Below are 24,570 nucleotides of genomic sequence, written 5' to 3' on the forward strand. Positions count from 1 at the left end.
TGAATCCAAAAGGTAACCAGATTGGATTAGCTAAAAAATGTTGTTGTGTAATAAGTACCAGATTACATTTCAGAAGTAATATGTCCAGCACGATATCATTCATTTACAGCTTTGATGATTGTTTACAGTATCCCATAACCTTCCTGTCAACATGCAGCCCATTATTTAATCAGCAGAAAGCTGGATGGTGATTTTTATTTTATTGGTGTTGGGTGACCTAGTCGTGGCCATTTGCCAAGTCTCTCCCTTCTAAAATACAGAACACCAATCCCTGCAGTAAACAAACAGTGAGTGGCGCTGTGCATCAAAGAATACCGATACATTACTGATTTGCCACAAATTGTCACTGGGGATTTTGTTTTCCCTTATAAAGGCATTTTCAATAAAATGGATACAGGTCGATTTAACACTCTCTGGAAAAAAATAATGAAATGCATAAATAAAATAACTTGGGGGAGTACTTAGTCTGTAAGTTATCAGCGGAATCCCGCAGGGTTTTGCCTTGGGACCAGAAGAGCTTTCGCCCCCCATCATTCCTCGCAACTGACACTCCTCCGTGCAGTCGCAGAGAATCAACAGCTTCTTTCACACTGAGGATGAGGATGATGCCACACATGTAGAAGACCATGATAGACTGCGCTCACGAAAGAGGTCGTGGATTCCATGGTGCGAACAGTTGTGAATGAAAAACCTGAAGACAACCAAACCAAAAAGGAGCTGGGCATTTTTTTTTCTCAGGCTGTAATTTCTCAAGGCGTGAATTCGCCCCGCCAGTCTCTGTATGCAGAGATTTTACGATACTTTCTGTCCCGGTGACATATAGACAAAACGCTATTCATGTTGCAACCTCAAGCTTCATGACAATGGATTATTCGCTGTTATTATACAGCCTTTGGGTTCCCGTTATTCTCGCTGTTGAGGGTAAGTGTAACGCTCTTTGTTACGGGGCTACTCGGTTTCCGACCTGGTGTTATGGTCATCAGCTGGCTATTGCTTTTATGAAATAAATTAATAAATGCAGAATATATAATTAAAAAACTGTACTGGACTAAAGCTTTACGTACCGCGAGGACTGTTCGTGCTCGAAAACTTCGCGTTCGACGAAAACTTAAATGTCTTGGTGCGATTTAGCATTTTATTCTTCGGACAGGGATGCAGTTGAATAAGCACAGTCGGTTGCAAATATATATTAGTGCGTTTAAAGTGAATAGGCTTCATGAAAAGAGGAAATTCGTTATAGCCTTTTACTAGCAACAGGGCTTACTGAATCAGCATTACATTTGTTTCCCATTATTCTGAAGAATTCTAATATCCAAAGGTATGTTTTATTCAGTGTTGAATTCTATTTCTGAAGCTTTACCAGTGAGGTGACCAGTGATAGGCAATGTTTGTGTTATGGCATGTCCATGTATTGATACAGACGATGCTGTTTGTCCACATGCTCATTGCCTTTGTTTTTATAACAACCCGTAAAAAAAAAAAAAAAACACAGACTAAATAAATTATAGTAACCGTTGTTTTAAATGAAGACGTTACACATCCAAGCATATTTAATTCGCTTGCATGTGTTGAGTCTTGCGAGCTTATGATCAGTGTTCTGCTTTGATCATTTCTGTATTAAAATTCGCATGTAGTTGTTATATTTTCAGGTGTGCTTTGTGCATTTGTGTGACACATGGTTTAGGACTGCTGAAAGCCCCCTGTTGCTCTGGTGTGACACATTTCACCCTAAAGGCTTTTACCCAGATAGTGATGATGGCAGCATCACGATCAGTGTAATTGCCACACATGTTAATTGGCTTGTATGATCACAGCTGTTCAAAGGACTATACTAGGTGAGAAAAAAAAGGAGTCGCTTCAAAGTAACAATGCATTTTGAAATGAAATCCAAGCCAGTTGCTATCTTGAAAACAGTGGTGAGGTGAAACGTGCCAACATTGAGCCTAGGTGTGGTTTCGGAATAGCTATTGATACCTTTGAGGTTTGTTGACTTCACACTACGTTCTTGTCGAGGACTCTTATGAATAGGTTAGTCTCTGTATATTCTAGCCCCCAATCCCAAATGTAATTTAAAATGATACAGTATATATACTCACGTAAATAAAGATTAATAAGATCTATTGTTCGCATATTTGTTTAAAAAAAATGCATAAAGGCAATTAGTCTCGCTTTCTTGTAATTTAATGCTTGGAAATTATTAATTTCACATTCAAAACAAATTACTGCTTGGCAATGTTCCATGTTACAAAATGACAGTCTCAAGGCAGGATTTTGATACATATTTTTATAGGCGCTGATACATGCATAGCTGGCATCATTATGCACCTTGGTCATGTCCCAGTAATTCTTAACTACAGTGAAGCCTGATACTCCTTCACCTTGGCCTTGACTACCTCGATTCTTTATCAGTTTCAGCGTCAGGGTCTCAATCGATAGTGTGTGTGTGTGTGTGTGTGTGTGTGTGTGTGTGTGTGTGTGAGAGAGAGAGAGAGAGAGAGAGAGAGAGAGAGAGAGAGAGAGAGAGAGTAGGTGTTTGACTCATAGGTTAGTTTCTGAGCTGGTTTCTTAACAGACTATATTAGTTACACTTCCAATGGAGGTCAAGTGAGCCAGGCACCTCATGACAAGAGGAAAAGTGTAAAGCTGCATCCAGGGTCCCCTGTGTCAATTCAGTCCATCTGTCAGAAGCCCTTCCAGGCACTATGGCATATAAATATAAAACGGATGAGAAGGGTTTTTAGCCCAGTTAGTGGTTGTCATTACTGTGGATTAAGGTAGGGTGATTGTTTTTCTGCTTGTGTTATTATATTGTTATTACATGATAATAACACAGCTAATAATCAAGCATCGTTTTGTGCACTTCACTGCATTTGGTCTATGCTAAATGAATGTGTTTGACTATTGTGCTCACATCTTGCGTCTTTTGCAGTGTCTCGTGCATGACAGGGTTATAAAAAGGCTTCAACGTAACTGCCCCCCCCCCCCATTACACTATATCGTCTCATATTTTTATTTGCACAAACTCTGTGTGAACGGCCCTTTAATCTGGCTGACAGAGAATACATTGCATATAACGCATATACAAATAATTGATACGGACGTTTATAGCATACCTTGCTTGTGATGTGTCCGCTGCACATCACTGTTGTAAACGCCTAATGTTAAGTCCAATTGTAGTCCGATTGACATGCACACATTCTGTATGATACCAAGCTACAATCTCATATCGATTTTGTACAGTAACAGTAACTATAATGATAGTATTCCACACCATGTCTTGTCATCTGTTTACATTGCTGTTATGTCATCTGTCGCTTTAAGTTCAATAAGGCGTAAGAATTCTGATTGGCTAATTGGCTGATTGGTCATTTTTATCAATAGCATTCCTCTGTGTCGTTACCGTTATAGTTGGGATGTGTACTTCACATATTCTCATTGCATTAAATAATTATTTAATTGTTATGGTTATCATCCTTGGTGTGAACGGGCCTTACAACATTTGCATGAGTATTTTCTGAATGAAAACCAATTTCTAAATTGCATGTTAATATACTTCTTGCAATAAAACAAATAAGCTCCAGTATTATTTTCCTCCTGCAAACACCGTAAAAGTGCCTTTAAAGGTTGTTTGCTTTTCTTTACAGTTAAAGTCTAGCGGAGTTACAAATGATTTCAAAGGATAATGAGGTGTTTTGTAAATCTGCTGACTGTACAATACAAAGTTTCAAAGAACATCCTGTGCACTCATCTGTGTGAAACAGACACCAATAAGCTCCTTTGTGCAAAACTGATGAAAATCGCGACTTTGTTTTTCCACGATGCACAGATGCAAAGAGCCTTGAGGAAAGACTGAATGCGATCACAAGGAATTGATCAAAGCATCAAAAGATCGCCCCCCAAATTTATGAATATTTCACACAGCGAGATGCCCTCACAGCTATTTCATCACACAATTAACTCTCTGTGTGATTTACAGCACCATTAAAGCGAGGTGTAGCCACAATCCACATAAACACCATGTGTGTGTTTGCCAGTGCGCGTCGCATGCACGTATTTACCGGGGCCTTAATCAGCTAAGTTGATGTTCTGCTCTAAATATTCCACGGATTTGCTTGCAGATGTGTGCAGCGTCACATTAATTTGAAGCGAGCGCTCGGCCTCATCGGACGGCGACTTACAAAGTGAATAAAACATTCGAATGTGCGGCTAATTTGCGGAAGCTGGCTCGTGCAGTTTTGCTCCACTGATCGGAGTGTATTTAGAGAAACAGCGAGCATCCCTGCGGTACGCAACAGGATCTGTTCTCAGATCAGCCACAGGCCAGAGCTGGAGTGGGTAGATAAATGCGGATCGCATTATTAGTGTGCGGAGTGAAAACAGTGATTAGGCCCTTCCACATATGCAGGGATTTCAAATGAGTGAAGTGCTTTGATATGTAGCCGGTTAAATTACCGTTTTTTAGCACCGTGATGCTCTGTTTGTGTTTGTGATGGAGGCTGCTGTTGTCGGAGCCTCATTGATTGCCTGTTTTTGCAGAGACTCTTATCGACAGCAGGTGGGCAACTACAGAGCTGGCGTGGACCACCTATCCAGAAAGCGGGGTGAGTGTTGTTAGCGCTTTCCATAAGGCTGGATATTAATCAGCACATGCATTGACTGGAAAATGGCACTTCTAATTATCCTAACCACCGACATAAAGCAAAACTTTTACAGTGAGAATTCGGATAGCACACGTTCATCACGGAGACGTCTATTTGATGCGCGTTTACCTCAGGAAGACGTGTTTGCTCATCTGCAATACGTCTATAGGACGTTTCCTGTAAGATGTCAAATAGACGTTTAGAAAACGTCTTAGAGATGTTTATGATTTAGAATGTATGTAAAACTGACATCTTAAAGACGTCTATCAGATGTAAGTAGACAGCAGATGCTTTCCAGATGAAGTGATCTTTAACGGACATCTTGCAGACGTACCTGCGGTATCTAAATTAAGTTGTTGGTCCATATTGAACGCCAAAATGTGGCACGATTTCACAGCCAATCTTAAAATATGAGATGTTGAAATGTATGGATCCATGACGAAGATTGTGAAGATGTTCTGCCATTTTCAAGAAAAGTTTCAATTTAATGACTTCCTAATTCATAACATTTTGAATACATGAAAATCGTAATAATTTTCTCTTTTTTTTTTCAGTTTAAGTAAACGTTTTTGTTTTTACAAATATCATGAATTATTCATTGATATAGGGTACAACAGAAAATGTTGCTTTTCACTACTCCCATAGTGCAAATTATATATGTTTGTATTGAACAGTGATGGAGCAACAGATTTGTGTGAAGATAAATCATGAAGGTTGTTTATTATTTTGTTTAAAAATCTGGGGCAAAAGGCTCACCAGCGTGGGGCAAGGATTTACACAAATACTTTAGCTAAAAAAATAAAATAAATTAATAATGTCTTAGTTAATACTTGTTAATACAAAACAATCACCCTAGCAAAGTTTGTACTATGTTCTGTTTATTTTGATATGCTGTCATTAAAATAATGTTAATATAAAAATGCTTTAAAAAAATATATTTTAGAAAAGTTAAGATTCTGAAATCATTGAAGAAGATCCCAGAATAATGTAATCTAGATTTACAAGGGTAACAACAAATAGTATTTTATTATATGATTAATATTATTATAATATTTTTTTTTTTAAATATCATGGTTTCATTATATATAGAATATGGTGATTATCTCTAAGATGGACACCCAACTTGATTTATGATATTTACCATCTGAATCTAACCATGTAATATCAACAAATGGAAAACTCAGCTATTTTATTATCATGTTAATTATTATGAGTTCCGCCCCAACAGCAGGGGCGCCTTTTACCCCAAATACCATATTCTTCCATTATTGAAAAGCTTTTGATTGAATTACCTTAAACACAACTGAAAACCATTAAGAAGACTTTTATTTTAAAGGTGCCCTTTACACAGTGCACTTTTTGCCCAGATGTGCCCTATACATTTTTACAAGAGTTGCACCACATGATATTTTAAAACCTGAATATTAAAGGTCAAATTACCAAATGTTTGGCCAATTGATCTTGACACACAGTCAAAAAGGCCCTCTCTATGATGTGTAGTTAATGGCCTCCTTTCATTTGTCTTAACAAGACAAATGAAAGGAGGCCATTAACAAGAATAATCGCTCTCAACCTCTCTGTTTGCAAGAATGCACTTATGTATGCTGGAGACTTACAGCAGCAGTTTATTTTACACATGTGACTGGTGAAGAAATTAACCACAGCGATTCTGACCTTAAGCTTGACACCTAAACCAACCCCCCCCCCACCAACCCCACCCCACCAAAATCCACTCTCTCCCGTTGCATGATTTGTCTTTGGAATGTGCATGCGAAGTCAGTCAATGGAAATGATGGGTTGCCATGGCAACAATCTTAAGCAGCTCAGCCCTTTCCGCAGGCTTGTGCTCGATGTCTGGCATCTCAAAAGGCATGCATCATCATAAGTAATGTGTTCCTTCACACCTGGAGATAAACACATGCTACCACTCGCTGCGACGCCTCTTAATTGTGTTGTGAGAAGTTCAGGGAACCCAAATGTCACTTTTGAGAAAGCATTTCTATTTCCCCTAACCACCGACATGAGTTTAATTGAGCATTTGAGTCGTTCATTATTCCTACTTCCATTTAGTGCTACTTTGGGGCACAACTTAGAGGTATCAATCAATAGATCTAGATTTTATGATTTTCATGTTTTGTGTGACACTGTGTCCCAACCAGACACGATGCAACACTTTTTTTTTCAGTGAGAATTTGTTTGTCCATATTGAACGCCGAAATGTGAGGTGATTTCACAGCCAATCCCAAAATATGAGATGTTTCATATATTGATCAATGACAGAGATTGTGAAAAGTTTCAATTTTATTACTCTAAAATTGACATTTTCCATTAAGTAAAAATAAAATGTTCCTAACATTTTGAATACATGTAAGTGTACACATCTTAACCATTATTTTCATTTGTAAACATGTAAAAAAAAGTAAATGTTTTTGTTTTTACAAACATCATGAATTAATCATTTATATATAGATTTTTGTGGAGTTGCATCACATGACATTTAACAACCTGAATCTTGAAGGTCAAAGTATCGTATATTTGAATAAGATCAATTGATCTTGACACACAGTCTTTCACAGCATGTTGGTTGCACCATATTGGTTGCATTTTTTGACTTTAAAAAGCAGTGAAGCAATATTTTTTCTAAGAAATAATAATACAAAATCATGGCAAATTACCTAAAAAAAAAAACATTACGCTTTATTTCATTATGATATCAGGATTAAATGTATCATCCTGACATTTAAAAAAAGAATAATATCAAAATGAGTTATAATTAAGAAATTACAGTATGGTAATCGAAAAAGTAGGTGTATTTAAGTCATGACCTGCATTTATTTCTGTCTAAATTAATAGATTCAGAACAAAAATAAGAGTGTTATGTCACTGATCCATTCAATTATGTGGAGAAAGATTGTGGACCAATGAGATTTCACTGTGGGCGGGTGGAGTTGTAGTTTCACAGAAATTGAAACCAAGTCCTGTCACAGCTGATTGGGGGTCAAGATTGAAGATTTTTGTGTATCTTTTAGGGGTGTAACAATATATCGTGTCACAATCTATCGCAATACAAAAATGCAACAATATCTATCGTGGATAGTGACAATATATAATGTTTGTATACAGTACAGTTCACCCAAAATGTAAAAAATTCCAGTTTACAGAGTTTTGGTATAAGTACTGTATAATGTATAATAATGCAATGGGGGAATATTTGTGGGTCTTGAGTTTTCCAAATGTCTGATGTTGCCAGTAAAAAGTGGCCTACGTTATTTTAAATAAATCTAGTCAGTGACAAAATGCAAGCATATTTGTCTAAAATAATTCAGTATTTTAAGCTTCAGAATCATTCTGGTGTCACCATTGTCCTGCATTGGGTTACCAACACCAAGTCCAAGCCTATTCATTTACACCCCCAATGTAATACTACATTTTAATCAACAGTACATTTTTGGTTAACCTTTAACAACACGTTTTGGAGTATCGCAATAATATCGCATCGTGAGTTCAGTATCGTGATATGTACCGAATCGTTACTTCTTCGTGTATCTTTATTACATTGTGCTTGGTCAGGACACTCAGGCCATGTCTTATTTTGAAGGCTGCGTCCTCCGGAGGTCAAATTTGTCGTCCGCAAACGTCTTATTTCAGGACAGTAACCATTATACAACTGATCGTTATTCCTAGTCAAGCGTAAATTGTTGTAATTTCTTTACGAGTTTTGAATGTAGTGGTCAGTTAACTGAAATGAAGCAGGCTCAATGACGTATGCAGCCAACAAATGCGATGCAGCCTTTGCAATGAGACACAACCTCTGTTACATTCGATAGAAACTGGTATATACAAAGAATGATTTCACTATAAAGAGTGAGGAAGGTCACAAGTTATAGCCTCACTTGGTTCCATGTTTGTTTCTTTGGTAGGAAGCAACGCAGTAAGACTTAAATGATAAATTACACTGCACTGGATGCAGTTACATTTCAAGTTGAGTGTGCAGTCAGTGACAGTGTGTTGTGTGCTTCTCAGTGGGAGGAAGTGAGTGGATACGATGACCACTTGAGCCCCATCAGGACATACCAGGTCTGTAACGTACTGAAGCCCAATCAGAACAACTGGCTCCGGACAGACTTCATCCCCCGCCGAGGAGTCCTCCGGGTCTACGTGGAGCTCAAGTTCTCTGTGCGGGACTGTGGCAGTATTCCCAATATTCCCGGCTCCTGTAAGGAGACCTTTAATTTGTTCTACTATGAATCGGATGGAGACATGGCCACAGCAAGCAGCCCGCCTTGGAGGGAGAATCCCTACGTGAAGGTCTGACTTTTAATTAGACACGTTGCATAACGATACATTCTGCAATGTTTTGGTGAATAGTGGCATTTTCACTCTTTACTTGGGAATATAACGCATATTTAAAGGGATAGTGTGTTAAACATTCTATTGTTAACTCACCCTCATGTCATTCCAAACCTGTTATGATTTTCTATCTTTTGTGAAACATAAAATAATTATGTTAGTGTCCATTTAATGAATGTCAGAGGGGTCCAATATTATTTTTGTGTGCTCTGCATGAGAAAGTAAGTCATGTTTACCATTGTTTCAGCAAAAGAGAAATCCAGTATTTCAAGAAAATCAATCGATAGGGAATTTAGTAAGAACGCAAAATATTTTACACAGATTTAGCCAAATATTAGCTAATGTGACCAGACCTCGCGTGTCTGTCAAAAATGACAGAATTTATTTTTTCAATGTAATTAATGTACCGGTACTATATTTTATTTTATTAATGTAGGGGATTTTTTTATACTAAATTATATTTACGCTGTATTTATAATCCATTTATTCACTTTTTGAGTAAAAAAGAGTTAAACTGTAAATATTGAATGCTTTGGAGTAAAGACTTTTCAACCTTTTTTGGCAGATTATTGCTGAAGTGGAAAAACGTTTTAAAAAGTAACAGAATTTTACGTGTACTGTTATGAAAAATGCACAAAAATACTATTTTAAATTTTGATATGCAATATATATATACTGACTGCAAGACAATCAAAGCCATACATCTAAACTAGTTGGGTTCCAAATTTGAGCTTGATATCTCAAAAAAGTAGCTTTCAGTAAGATTTTGTCTGGCTGCAGTACCAAAAGTTTCCACTAGCTAAAATTCGTCTCATATTTCCAATGTGGTCATTTTAGAACGCGAGGAGCACAAGTGTGACTATATTATTTACAGGACCATTTAACCTTTTCGAATCATGTCCGTGTTTTTTTTTTTTTTTTTTTTTCACATAGCAACTGTCAAAACCTTTACCAAGTTTCGTACCATTCCAATTAAGTAAAAAAAAAAAAAAAAAAAAAACTTACAAATTACTGAAGATCACCAGAGGGTTAAAAAGACTAAATAATTGATGACTTAATAGGTCCCTTCCTGATGTGATCGGACACAAACGTCCAATTGAATGTCTTTACCTAATCCGTTGCCTTTTGTCCCAGGTGGACACCATCGCCCCCGACGAGAGCTTCTCATTGCTGGAATCGGGAATCGTCAACACCAAAGTACGGAGCTTCGGTCCTCTTTCCAAAGCTGGTTTCTACCTGGCCTTCCAGGACCTGGGCGCCTGCATGTCCCTCATCTCGGCCAGGATCTTCTTTAAAAAGTGCTCCACCACCATTGCCAACTTCGCTGTGTTCCCTGAGACGGCCACTGGCGCCGAGGCCACGTCTCTGGTCATCGCTGCCGGAGCCTGCGTGCCAAACGCCGCAGAGGAATCGGTCCCTCTAAAGCTGTACTGTAACGGAGATGGAGAATGGATGGTTCCCGTGGGAGCGTGCACCTGCATGCCGGGCTTTGAGCCGGCCAAGAAAGACACTCAGTGCCAGGGTAAGTGTTTGGCTTTTTAAATCTGAGTAAAGCGGATTCTGGTTAAAGCTTTTGAATGTATGCTGGCAGATGCTACAATACGCGGATTATAAAATCTGCATGGAAGCAACGCAAAGGTTACTTGCAGGTCAGAGAGGTTTTATTATCCTCTTTTAAGCAGCCACTGGCAATGCTAATTTTTTTTTTTTTTGCAAGATTATTAAAACATACCTCACACTGAATAGCATTTTTTTTTTTCACATTAAGTGATCTTTTCTTAACATTTGAAGATGATGTGAACTAGTTCTTTGTTGATTTGAACTAATTTCACATTTAGGGCGAGATTTACGAAGGTTTGCGCTAGTAAATTTAAAGGTACATGTGCCATTATTTACTGCCCAGAAAGCATGTCTTAAAGGAACACTTCACCTCTGGAAAGATGAATGTGTATTTAAAATGGGTCATTTATGTAGAAGAAATGTGAAATTATTTTTGAATTTCGAGCCTTCTAGACTGAGAAAAGCCAGAAAATGTATTTTTGGCTTATGGGGATGAAAGACAACAACTCCCAGAATGCACTTGCTTCGCTGCCCTAGGAGGCCACGCCTACCGGTAAGAGATCGCAGTAAACAACAAGGCTATGCTACTAGTGAGTCTCCGTGAGTCTGCCCAGTATTTTGATGTCGCCCAAAATGTCCAGGATTCGGCTTTTGCGTTCTTCAGTCGCCATTCCTCATGTTTACTGTGACGAGCAGGAACGAGACTGACGGCCGCGGAGAACGGCGCGCGAGCCCGGTGGCGTGATTACTGAAGAGTGGCGCCGGCGCCTGTGAGACGCACCGGTCTCGTATCTCTCACGGAGGAGCGGGAATTTTCCTAGCAATGTTAAAACGCACATCAAACGATCACTTGTTTAGCGTTCATGTAAAACACTACATTCAGATTCACCGATCGGAATGAATTCAGTTAGATTGAAACAAAAGGTGTGCATGTAAACTATGAATGCGACTGCAGAAAGCAAAAGCCGAATCCCGGACATTTTGGACCATCTCGACGGCCGGACATGTCCGGGAAAAAGAGGATGGTCACCGCTACTACTTTCTCCACAGAATAAGAAACTGTTAGCTTAGCTTCCAAATAAAGAATGGCTGACACTATATGTACATTCTGTGAGTGAGATCCCTCTATGGGCGGGTTGAAAACATGCGGAACAGCGCCTTCTACTGGATAAATGATGATCTAGTGTTTGTAGTCTTAACCTTATTCAAAAAAATTTGACTTCCTGCTTTTTATGACGCAAAATGACGATTTTTGCGTCATAAAAAGCAGGAAGTGGAACACTTAAATCCTTATTTCTCCCATCTCAGGGGAAAATAAGGGAATAAACCATGACCATTCGAAAATGTGACTGGGTTTCTAAAGATACAAAGTCTAATGCAAATGGGTGAAGTGTTCCTTTAAACCAGATGCTAATTTGCGCTGCTCTTGGTAGATTGTGTTGGTCATTATGGAAATGATCCGGCTGCGTCTGTTCTTTAATTTGCACGTCGTCAGTAGGTCACGAGCAGAACTTCCCACTCCCATCTGCGCTTTTTCCAATTGCCCTTTCACGCTAATTTGCCCTGTTTAATAAAAGCTACACCCAATTATATTACTCAAATACTTTCAATTGACCCTTTGCAGGGAGCTTGATTGACAGGTGATCTGACCAATCATACTTCGCCATCCGCCATTTTGTCCGACTAAGCAGTCAGGAGAGTTAGTAGATTAACATGGGAGGATTTGAACTTGAGAAGCGGAGTGTACTGACGCCTTTCCGCGGTTAAAACAACATTCCTTCTGATGTTCATTCATGTTTATTTGATGTAATTAACTTGAAGGAAGAGATGATCGGTTCACGAGCAGCTTTAACTGATGCTCTACAGCGATCTATCAGACACATTAAAGAGCCACAAAACGGTATTTATTGTTTAAAATTATTCTAAAAAATGACCAAATTTGAAAGGTGAGACTTTGTTTAATATGTTTAATATCAAAAGTAACCCAAAAGTAACCTGGTCTGTCCTGTCTGTCAGCGTGTTGTCAGTTGTCAGCTCCGTGATGTATTTTTCACTGCGTGAGAACATGGTGTGGCGTGAGAGCGGCGTAGCTTGTCGGGCTTAGCGACAGTAACTAAGGGGGGCGGGTCTTTGCGAACGGTCAATTGAGCACGCTTTTAAAGGATTAGTTCACTTTCAAAAAAATGTTTTGCTGATAATTTACTCACCCCCGTGTCAGGAAAACATTCCAGGACCTTACCAACGTGATGACGTAATACGTGGCATATCTTTGAGATGGTACAAGACGGGCATTTGTGGTTAAAAAGTATATAATTTGTATTTATTTTTAGAAAATGAACGATCGTTTCGCTAGATAAGTCTGGGATCGTGTAGAGCCTTTGAAGCTGCATTGAGACGGGCATTTGGACCATTGAAGTCCATTATATTGTGAAAAATCCTGGAATGTTTTCCTCAAAAACCTTAATTTCTTTTCGACTGAAGAAAGAAAGACATGGACATCTTGGATGACATCGGGGTGAGTAAATTATCAGCCAAAAATGTTTTGAAAGTAAACTAATCCTTTAAGCGAAGGTGTTGTCATATTGCAAATTTGTCTCGTAAGAACACAAAAGTGAACTTATTACACATAGACAATTTAAATTATTTTCCCTCCAAAAAATTTAAATTCATTTACATTTTTCCATTTGATACAAGTAAATGGGAATTAATTTGTGAGTCCCATTACCTACTTTTTTTGAGGGGTTTTTTTTCGTTTTGGAGCTCCACGCCCCATATCACTGTTCAATTTTATTAAATGAATAGGAGTAGTCAGTACATTCTCCATTTGTATTCAATAGAAGAAAGAAATTCAAATGGGTTTGACACAAGTGAAGTTACTAAAGTGACTTGCTAATTGGATTCCTTTTTGCATTCTGGGGTCAAAGGGCCAAAACCGCTAATAGGGGTGTTAGCTGAATATGAAAAGGCCAGAATTTCGGAGCTCAACAAGACTAGTATAGCCTGCCAGTCCCGAATCTGGAGTCTGGAGCCGTACTCATCCACAGTCTCTCCGCAGACCTTATCTGGGCTCAGCACAGAAGAGAGAGAGAGAGAGAGAGAGTCTCGGTAATGGGTGGAGGACTGCAGTGGTGTCAGAGAACAAAGCTGCCAACAGCGCAGCCCACAGCTTCCATTGACACATCTGATAGGGCCCTAACAGAGCGATGTACCAGAGACGGATGCGGCTGCAGAAGGCGAGACCAATTCTCGAACGCGAGTCTGGGAGAGTAATGGGGAAAATTAAAAGATAGACTACAGAGAGCGGGGGAGGAGAGAGCGAATGATGAGGTGGGCTCGGAGTAATAAAATGTGAATTGGACGGGCCTCCTGGACTGTTCTCTGGGAAGGAACTGGTGGACAGAGGGGGAACTTCCTTTGAGATTGCCAGTATGTGGCGGCTCATTTGTTTCCATCTGGTTGTTCAAGGTTAAGAGCTTGCTTTAAAGGACTGATAAACGACTCTCCAGGGCCGCGCTATACAGCCGTGAGATGCGCCGTGGCCAATGGAGAGTGCGTCTAATTTCCTTTATCACCTTCCAGCATTAATCCGCACACACACACACACACAGAAGGGAAACAGCCAAGCCAGTTAACATTTATCTGTCAGGTTGGGTATGTTCTCACTTTTCTCTCTCTCTCTCTCAAAGCTCTTCCAGTCTCATTCTCGCACTCGGTCTGAATGCGGAACGCCACGCGTGTTAAGGTTTGAGAGCAGGGGCCACTCGCTCGGATTTTCCACTGTCTTATTACACAAGCCGTGAAGCGATATGTGTCATTGGAGGAATACTGAAGACGGGTTTTTTTTGTTCTGTATGTGCTATAATTCACCGGCGGTGTCACAAGCAGGACATGATTCTCAGCATGTTCCTCATTAACTGCAGAGTTTTGTGTGGAGATACGGGCGTGGTGGCTTGTTTACAGGGAGAACAGAGCTTTGTGAAAGCTGCAGATTCCTCAGCCAGACTGTTACGTCAGCCATTTTCTTCCAAAAGAAACGGACTGAGTTTAGCGCATCATTATTGCACAGTTTGGCCTCGGCGGCGCGGTTAGCGAACTAACTTTATCTGAGCTTGGGTGATTCGTTATTATTGTAAATGTTTCGAATCGTATTCTGAAGTGTGCCATTTTTGCAATGGAAAAAAAAAATGTATTCCAGTGATCTGCAGCTGGTTCGTGACCCAGATTTCACTTTGGATATCAAGGGGCGACATGGTGCACTGTAAAAAGTGGTAATCTTGAAGGAATATTCCAGGTTAAGATCAACTGACAACATTTGTGGTATAATGTTGATTACAAAAAATCAAAGTTTATGTGGTGGCACTTACAATGGAAGTGAATGGGGGAGTTTGTAAAGTTATTCTTGTTATTTTGTATGGTTGTTAGGTTTTGGGCGTTACATCGTCACGGTTACGGTGAGGCACTTACAATGGAAGTGAACGAAGGGAATTTGTTTTGAGGATTCAAAAGCAGATATGATATGAAAGCACTTACATTAATGATTCTTTTAAAACTGGAGTGTTATTTGAGCTTTAAGATTGTTGTCATTTTTATGGTTGTTTAGGGTTTTAGTCTTGTCGTTGTCGTAACAATGAAGTTAAGGCATGGCACTTAAAATGAAAAATGAATGGGGCCAATTTTTGTAGGATTTAAAAGGAGAAATGTAGAGCTTATAATATAAAAACTTTAACATCTATGGTAAAGCTTGAGTATTATTTGAGTTGTAAAGTTGTTTTTTTACGGGCATTTTGGGTTAGGCGTCATGGCAATGAAGTAAACTGGATATAACTTTACATAGCTTTCCTATGTTTTCTTTAGTAGGTGATGTTTCAAAATGTTTTAAAATCATGTTAACACACAGATTGTTTTAGTTTTATTTGGCTAGACTTTTGATTGGTTCCATTCTGTTCCATTGCGTCTCATGGAAAAAGATTTGTTTCTCTCTTTTAGAAGAAAAGTAGGGACTCGTTTTGGTAATTTATCCCACAAATGCGGTGATTTGAGCCTGTATGAATCTTGAATGGTCCGTTAATGAGCTTAATGTGTGTAGGTTGATCCATTTTTATGTAATTCTGTTTTCAATTTAGAAGCAAATGGTTTAGGTTAACCTTTTTTTTTTTCAATTGTACTAAATTCAATTTCACTTTGCAGTTCATTTTTGAAAATGGCATGACTTGACACCTTTTTTCTTCCTTTAGCGTGCACCCCAGGGACCTTTAAATCCAAACAAGGCGAGGGTTCTTGTACGCCGTGCCCTTCCAACAGCCGGGCCAGCTCTAGGGCGTCCAGCATGTGCCCTTGTCAAAACGGCTACTACCGTGCTGACAGCGACCCCCCTGACACGGCCTGCACTAGTAAGTGATGACCATCAGTGCCACTTGTTAAATTAAAATAGCTCCCACATTGTGTTAATTGTATGTTGAAAAGGTCTGCTCGGTGCATTCGCCCCGTTTGATGTGGCGGCTAATGACACAGAAAAGCGTGTTGATAAAAAGGTCATGATCGCTGATGTAAGCCCGTCGGTCCTCAGCATCTAGCGCATAAAGTGTGCGATTATAACTAGTTAGCTTCAGCGCTGTTGAGTCTTGACACATGGATTTAATTGGAAATATCACATGAGTTCACACATTGATGCAATGTGTTGCAAAAACCCCCGGTTGGAGAGCATTTTTGCAGTGGAGGTCTTTTGAAACATTTTCTGGAAGCCTGAATGTTGTTTATAATTTATGTATTTAAAAAAAAAACTGAATTGTGTTGGAGGTATGCAAAATAAGAGGGATTTTTTTTTTTTTTTTCCTTTTCAATAATTGTAACCAAAGCTTCCAGTTCCTTAGGCAGTTGTGCAATGAAAATCCAGCTTCTGGATTTAATTAGTTTACATCATGATTCACTGAGCAAGATTCATCGGTTATAAATTTAACCCTGACAAGCTAACTATGGAGTGCATTGTAAATCCCAGACATTTTTGGAACAAATATGCAAGAATAAATAGATAATTTAACCAGTGACTGCCTGACTTTGAGCATCTTGATTTTTCTAATTAGTGTTGAATCACTGTGTAATGATCTACAAAACTAAGGTGTTTTTTTATTCCTGACTAAACATGTACTGTAGGATATGTGCAGAAAGTGTTTCGCTCCAGGACATCGTATTAACTCTTTCCCCGCCAGCGTTATTGAAAAAAGTTGCCAGCCACCGCCAGCATTTTTGATCATTTTCACAAAAGTTTCATAATGGCCCCCAGATTATTTAGTTGTATTAATATATAAAAAGAAAGAACAGAGTCTCTTGCTTTTAAACAAAACAAAAAAAACTGTTTTATTCTATTATTTAAAGGAACACTCCACTTTTTTTGGAAATAGTCCATCTCCCCTAGAGTTAAACAGTTGAGTTTTACCGTGTTCGAATCCATTCAGCCGATCTCCGGGTCTGGCGGTAGCACTTTTAGCATAGCTTAGCATAGATAATTGAATCTGATTAGACCGTTAGCATCTCTCTCAAAAAAAATGACCAAAGAGTTTCGACATTTTTCCTATTTAAAACCTGACTCTTCTGTAGTTAAATCGTGTACTAAGACACGTGTTCCTTTAACACTTGAATGTGGGTAAATTTCATTAAAAAAGCAACATTTTGAGCAAAAAGCTGAGAAAAATGTGTCAGGATCGGATTCATAATGATGATCAAAACATACAGTAGATGGAGTAGATCGAGTCCATCAACACCCCCGAAGCTTCATAGTCTAATACCTCTTCCTGGATTGACTATGATGGATTGAATGTTGAAGATCGCGTTATTTTACATATGCATCTGCTTACATATGCTATCGCTTGTTTCTGCTTCTTCTTTACATGTCTTTTGAACAGGATATGCAGTACGCTTTAAGAAGATGTGTAATAGTTCCCCCTACAGTTTAACAGTGAAAACACGGAAAAATCCGTCAATGGCGGGAAAGCGTTGTCTCATAAATGACGGAAATTTCCATCAATGGTGGGGAAAGAGTTAAATAATACATATTCCACATGTATAACACTTTACCGTTGTCTCCCTAGCTGTTCCCTCGTCTCCTTTAAACGTGATCTCCAGTGTGAACGAGACTTCGGTGTCACTGGAGTGGTCCGAGCCACGGGATTTAGGCGGGCGAGGGGACGTGGTGTATAACGTGGTGTGTAAAAAGTGCCTGCACGATGGCGGGTCCTGTGCGCGGTGTGACGATAACGTGGAGGTGTCTCCTCGCCGACTGGGACTGGCCGAGAGGCAGGCGGCGCTGAGGAATCTACAGGCACACACCCATTACAGCTTTGAGATCCAGGCTGTCAACGGGGTGTCCCCCAAGAGTCCCGCCTCCCCGCAATATGCCACTGTCAATATCACCACCAATCAAGCAGGTGAGACTTTCATTTTCAATTGTCTAATAAACCAGTAAACCACGAGAGACTGTGCTTATAGTATTCCCCCCGAACAGACAAGCACAGCCTCAAGTGGCATATTGTGTTTATTAAATGGTGGCGCAAGTGTCAATGACAAATGACAGCATCTACAATAAAGAAAAGTAGATGTTTTTAAGAAATTTTAAATTTAAAGTTTTCTGAAATGTACGCATGCTGGTTTTGAAGAAACAAGAAACATTTTCAAGAAACATTTAATTTCATGACTCCTAAAATGTGATGAAGAGTAAAACATTTAAATTCCTATACATTCAGTATGTTTTCAAAAATGTATTTTATTTGTTAGAAATATCATAAATATAAATCGATAAGTATTTATGTCTTTGGGGAATCGCAACACATGTCTGTTATTTGGTGTCCAAAAGTTATTGAAGTAAAGTTAATGTCAACTTGCTTCGTAAGGTTTTCTTTTTTTAAATATTTCATTTAATTGGGCTTTTTTTACTTCGTTATAATATCTGGATAGTTGTATCACACCTTTTGATACATCCCCCAAAAAATTAAATTAAAAATTAATTTTAATTAAGAAATCAAAAACATGCTCATCATAGAAGAGGTGTTGACCACTGACCCACAAGCAATATGATCAAAATAATGTTAAAAAAAATAATTTTGTAGTATGCACAAGAATTAAAATACACTACAGAATTGTATTTATTTAAATTAGGCCAAAATACAGTAGAGATCGATACGATATGCAAAGTGCTTTCTCTTCAATTTTCATTTCCCTGCTGTGTCCGTGCAATCAGCACAGACAATATATCTTTCAGACTATATGTTTACAATCTAATCTGTTATTCTAATAAAGTTATTCACCTTTTTCTCTCCCCATCTCTCTCCACCTCCAGCTCCGTCCGCGGTCCCCACCGTCCACTTAATGCGGGCCACAGCTGGCACTCTCAGCCTCTCCTGGCTGCCCCCAGAGCGGCCCAATGGCGTGATCCTGGATTATGAGATCAAGTACCAGGAGAGGGTGAGGAACTGCTGCGCATCTAAATCACCCCATACTGAAGAACTCTTGAACCTGAGCCAGATGACATTTCACCAGGCACCCAGCATGGGTTTAACTGGCGTGAGCTCAAAGTAACCCTGGCTCGACTTAAAGTGGAGTACAATGGAACAACAGATGGCCACTGGTCAAAACCCAATGGCTAATGCTAAAAAGAGTGGAGCTTAATTCCGTCTATAGGATTTACTTGCTGCCGCGTGTTTGGATCACAGTTTTAGCCGCGGAATGCCTTTTCAAACACTTTTGATCCGCTAATTGCAGTGAAAACTGTTAACTAAACATTCACTTTAAAGCACTGAATGACTCGAGAGTCTAGTTTTGGCCGTTCAGTGTGTGTGTTTTTTTCTTTTTTCTCAGGGAGAGTCGTTCTCGCACACCGTCACCGCCCAGCACACCTCCGCCAAAGTGGAGGGTTTAAAGGCTGGCACGGTGTACGCCGTGCAGGTACGGGCTCGTACGGTGGCCGGGTACGGACGTTATAGCAGCCCGGTGGACTTCAGTACGAGTCTGTATGGTAAGGACACGTACTTTTATTTCTTTTGCATCTGTTGCAAAGATACTGAGTGGCCAAGTGCAAACCATGTATACTACCCATAGGAAAGGATTATCACTAATGAGATCTCTGTAATATCCGAATAGTTTTTTTGCATCTGGTATTAAGATATGTTTTGTTCGATCGGGTCACAAGTGGATGACGCTAAATGCAGGTGTAAACAGGATCTAAAACGTTTTGAGTTTGTCCACTTTCAACCACTTCCAGAAGTAGTCGAAAGCGCATTCAACCGGATTGCTTTCGTAGTGTAAACGCTCATGTGATCGAATTAGTTCGAACTGCCACAAAAGGCCGCCTTCTCTGCCTACTGAGCAAACTAGCGCGCTAGCCAGTCGAGATTTAAACTTGGTCAGCTAAAGACCCAAGTTTTTTGGTTTGAAGACGAAACACGTGCAAAGCACTATGTTCTCTCACTATTCCCTCCCAGAAGTGGTTGTTCCTAGTGGATTTTAGAAGAAATATCTCATATGAAGCTTTTGCCTATATTTCTCCATTATTGGTATTGTAAATCAATTTAAATTCATCTGACAGATGACCCAGAGCGGTCCGTACAGGACCTGCTGCCGCTCATTGTGGGCTCCGCCGCGGCTGGGTTTGTGGTCATCCTTGCCATGGTGGTCATTGCTGTTGTTTGCCTCAGGTAAGTTTTATCAATGAACACCCCTACATAACTTGTCGTCATTCACTCATCCTCATGTTGTTCCAAAATCTGTGTGACTTTCTTTGGTGGATTTAGAAGTTTATTTGAATCTGACGACTTCCGCTTCTGACAACCCCTGAAATGTAAAAAGAGTCCATTCAAGTAGGAATTTCACATGAAGGCGAAAGATTTCCAAGCGGACATTCTCAACGTATCCAAGTTGATTCGCCCCGTTGACCAACAGAAAGCTGTTGGTTTGGACATGACTTCTGAGCTGTGCTTCATACATCTCTACGCTATTGAAATAGACCTTTTTTTGCTTGTGAAATCGTCCCGCAATTTTGCTAATGCGACCGCGCCTTTAGACCAGGAACTCGTGGTAAGATAGTACGAAAGTAAACGAGGTCCATTTCAATTTCATGTTGACTTAGCAAAGGGCTATTTGTATTGTTTATCATTTCAATGCCTCGGTAGCCTACTTGGTGTCAAACAAACTCAATAGCACAAGATGGACACTGCAAAACAGACTTCAAAGTGCGTCTGACTTCGGATATTTATGAGACTCTCACAAGATGCTCATTTGAGGCCACTTCGCCCAGATCCGAACGAAGACTGGGACGCTGCCAATCACTCCAGAGACGGCAGACTGCCACTGTGTCTATTTGACACATTCTTCTTGACTGTGACCGCCTTGTTGTGCCAAAGCGTCTCCTCCTCTCCGCTTCAAGCTCTTTCTTCTCTCTCATTCATGCCCTCTGCGCTAGTATCCCAATGTTTTCTTTGTGTGTGTGTGTGTGTGCGCGCTGAAGCGTCACTCTTTTTCCTCCTGACATTTAAATTGGAGATGAGATGCTAATTAGCAGCAGGCGTCATTGTTAGCACAGGTCAAGAGACAAAAGGAATCCCACAGATGGCGAATTCCAATAGGCCCCTTTGCTCCCGTTCCCTTTCAAACGCGCTACTTATGCAGAGTTAGTGAAACAAAGAGATCTTAATGAGAAGCCGGAGATTTAAATACACTGTTCACTGTCTTCAGACACTCGATACAGGCATGAACCGAGCGCAGATTAGCATGTATGTTCCGGGCTTGGTTATTTGTTCCGCGCTTAAGGATTCAACCTATGATTTGGTGTTAATTGACTTACTGTTTTTAGAGTATAACCTACTTTTCGGCTCATCTGAACCGTGTAATGGAGGAGTTCTGGTTAGAGGCGACGACGAGACATTCTTGACGGTTGATCTTTCGCGCTGCTTGTTGTGGTGACCCGGCCTTTGAATCCTACATGTACTGTATCGCAATTAGGCGCAAATGACTAGAAATGGCTGAAAAGGCCTAGATCCGGCTGTTAGGGGGGGGGAATCATCCTCATAAGTTTAGATTGATTAAAACTAGCAATTTGAGGGACGTAATTGATGATTGAAGCATATGAAATACCTAAAGCACTCAAATGTTCTCTTTCACAAGATGCCCCAGTTAAAACATTTTTTTGTGTGTTTGCCTGTACCGTGTAAATCCAGTCTTAAGCCAGACTCTCAGTGTGTGTATAATCTGGTTACAGACGGCAGCGTACTGGGTCTGAGCTGGAGTATACGGAAAAACTGCAGCAGTACGGTGAGTATAACTGCACCCTGTTTACAAAAAAGATATATGTCTTGCTAAAGTTGCTATACATATTTACTGATGTGGCAAGAGAAGGCTTGTGAATATGGTGCAATGATGTAACATATTTAAAACATATATTAAATTTAATTAAATTATTAGGTCAGAGCCATGACCTGGTGGAAACCTATTGTATCAAGTATACTAAAGTAAAAAAACATAATTTGTTATAGTGTACCATAGTTTTAATTGTTGAAGAATACAAAAATACCACAGTAAACAACTGTTAATTGGTTTAATTAATTTTACTGTAAAAAAGTATGAATTACCATATAATTTAGAATGAGATGTATATATGTCTTCATCATGACATTATATGTATTTATAGTAAAGCATGTGTCAAAAAGTTATTTTTTGGTAGGAAAAAATTGTTCCATTTTTTATGATTAAAAAGAATTTTATTATATTTTATTTTAAATCTTTTTTGTTATTGGTACATTGGAATGTTTTTTTTTTTTTTTTTTTTACAGAATATTTACAGTGTACATATCCATAAAAAGAATGTCAAATAATAATATTAAAATATATATAAAAATAACTAACATTCTTCTTTACTTTTTTTTTTCCGTTTAAGTATCACCGGGCGTAAAAGTTTACATTGACCCTTTTACTTATGAGGACCCGAACGAGGCAGTTCATGAGTTTGCCCGAGAGATTGACATCTCATGTGTGAAGATAGAGGAAGTCATTGGAGCAGGTAAACCACATTCCTCAGTATTAAAACCAAATCTCTGATTATTATGGTCGTTATGAAGAACCATGCCTTGGATCAGTGGTTTTAAACTGGTTTTGCTTCAGGACCCAGATTTTACATGACTAAAATTGTTAATCATACAAAAGTAACAAAAAAGTATTTAAAATCAAAACATTGATATTTATGATTATTACTATGAATTGGTCCAACAGTATCGATTAAAAATCATAATGTTTTTGAAATAAGACTGCTGTAAGGCGGCATTTATTTGATCCAAAAATAAGGCTATACTTTGCAATGTCATTTATGAATTTGCATGAAAAAACAACTGATTTGATTGGACAGACTCCCTTTTAATGAGATTGTTTGTTTTCATAAATATTGAGGACTGTGTGATCAGTTGCATTTAATAATTTACATGCAGGGTTTTTCCCTGCTGTCAGTGCTTTGAAAAGATCTGCAACACACCAGTTGAGAACCACTGACTTGGAAAAAAAATATTAAAGTTTTAAAATATTCATTTATAACAATAGCACTCTAAAAAAATGCTGGGTTGTTTCAACCCAAACCTGGGTCAAATATGGATGAACCCAACCGTTGGGTTAACATTTTGAATTAAAAACTCACATATTTGACCCAAATTTGGGTTGAAACAACTCAGTGTATTATTTAAATAGCTTAAATGGATAGTTCACCCAAAAAAAAAAAAATTTACCCACCCCCAAGTTGTTCCAACTTTGTATGAATTTCTTTCTTCTGCTGAACACAAAAGAATGTGGGTAACCAAACAGTAATGGACCCCATTGACTTCCATTGTATTCCCCCAAACCTCACACTATGGAAGTCAATGGCTACTGTAACTCCTCTGTGTTCAGCAGAAGAAAGAAACTCATACAGGTTTGTAACAACTAGAGACTTGACCGGATTTTAATATTTGGGTGAACTATCTCTCTTTTAACCATTTTTGCAATAAACCAAATTCATGGAAGATAACAGAGTTTATTCTAAAACTAACCATATGCATGCTGCTTGCTGCCTTTACCTATGTAAAATCTTCTTTTTCTTTCTTTTTTTTTTCCATCCCTGTGCTTGTTTTATGTTTTACAATCTGGATCACTTCCCTTCCACCTCATGTCTAACGTTCACATCCAGAGTCCAGACCCAAAACTCCCACAACCCTGAAACTCCTCTCTCCTCCCTCTCCACAGCCCGTCCCTAAACTCCTCTCTCGCCCTCTCTCTCCATCCGTCCCCTGCCTATTCAAACTCTAAACTGTTGCCATCTGCTCTTTTCTCTCTCGCACTTTCCTTGGTCTTTCAGCAGTACATCATTTCTTCCCTCGAATGATTTTTTTATCCTGAGCTCAAACCAATAATCCTCCCTCTCCCTCACGCCCCCCACCCCACTCCCTCTCTCTCTCTCTCTCTCTCTCTCTCTCTCTCTCCTCTTCCTCTCTGCTCCATTCACTCAGGGGAGTTCGGGGAGGTGTGTCGAGGCCGACTCAAACAGCCTGGCAGAAAGGAAGCCACCGTGGCCATCAAGACGCTGAAGGCAGGATACACGGAGCGCCAAAGACGGGACTTCCTTAGCGAGGCCAGTATCATGGGCCAGTTTGACCATCCCAACGTCATCCACTTGGAAGGAGTTCTGACTAGGAGTTGTCCCGTGCTTATTGTCACAGAGTTCATGGAGAACGGAGCGCTCGACTCCTTCCTTAGAGTAAGAGATCATATTTGATGCAAAACCGTTTTACTGCAGTAGCCTTACTTATTTACTTTACATTAAAAGACATTCCTGGTCTTATTGTGCGCGATTCCTCGGCATCGGGAACTGAGCATGGGCATTTTAGACATTATTAGCGTGGCCCAGTTAAGTTATCAAGGTTAACGGTTTTCTAACCCTGTTATATTTGCCCACTGGTACATTTCACAAAAATATATTAAATATGTTTTTTAAAAATGCTACCATTATTTAGCAATGCAT

At 39.4% G+C, this 24,570-nt stretch overlaps 1 protein-coding gene across 1 annotated transcript in view; it reads left to right on the forward strand.

The window, feature by feature from the left end:
- Positions 1-542: 542 nt before the first annotated feature.
- The window catches only part of ephb3a (eph receptor B3a), a 35,888-nt gene continuing 11,860 nt past the window's right edge, over positions 543-24,570 (forward strand). Inside the window, exons 1-12 of the mRNA XM_079612409.1 lie at positions 543-921; positions 4,537-4,601; positions 8,664-8,948; positions 10,125-10,512; positions 15,785-15,940; positions 17,636-17,971; positions 18,880-19,004; positions 19,398-19,554; positions 20,125-20,233; positions 21,793-21,845; positions 22,468-22,590; positions 24,059-24,306. Of these exons, the coding sequence (XP_079468535.1) occupies positions 858-921; positions 4,537-4,601; positions 8,664-8,948; positions 10,125-10,512; positions 15,785-15,940; positions 17,636-17,971; positions 18,880-19,004; positions 19,398-19,554; positions 20,125-20,233; positions 21,793-21,845; positions 22,468-22,590; positions 24,059-24,306 (2,109 nt within the window). The 5' untranslated portion in view covers positions 543-857. The remainder of the gene's footprint in view (positions 922-4,536; positions 4,602-8,663; positions 8,949-10,124; positions 10,513-15,784; positions 15,941-17,635; positions 17,972-18,879; positions 19,005-19,397; positions 19,555-20,124; positions 20,234-21,792; positions 21,846-22,467; positions 22,591-24,058; positions 24,307-24,570) is intronic.

The sequence above is a fragment of the Phoxinus phoxinus genome, assembly GCF_949152265.1.
Source record: "Phoxinus phoxinus genome assembly, chromosome: 5".
Taxonomy (NCBI): domain Eukaryota; kingdom Metazoa; phylum Chordata; class Actinopteri; order Cypriniformes; family Leuciscidae; genus Phoxinus; species Phoxinus phoxinus.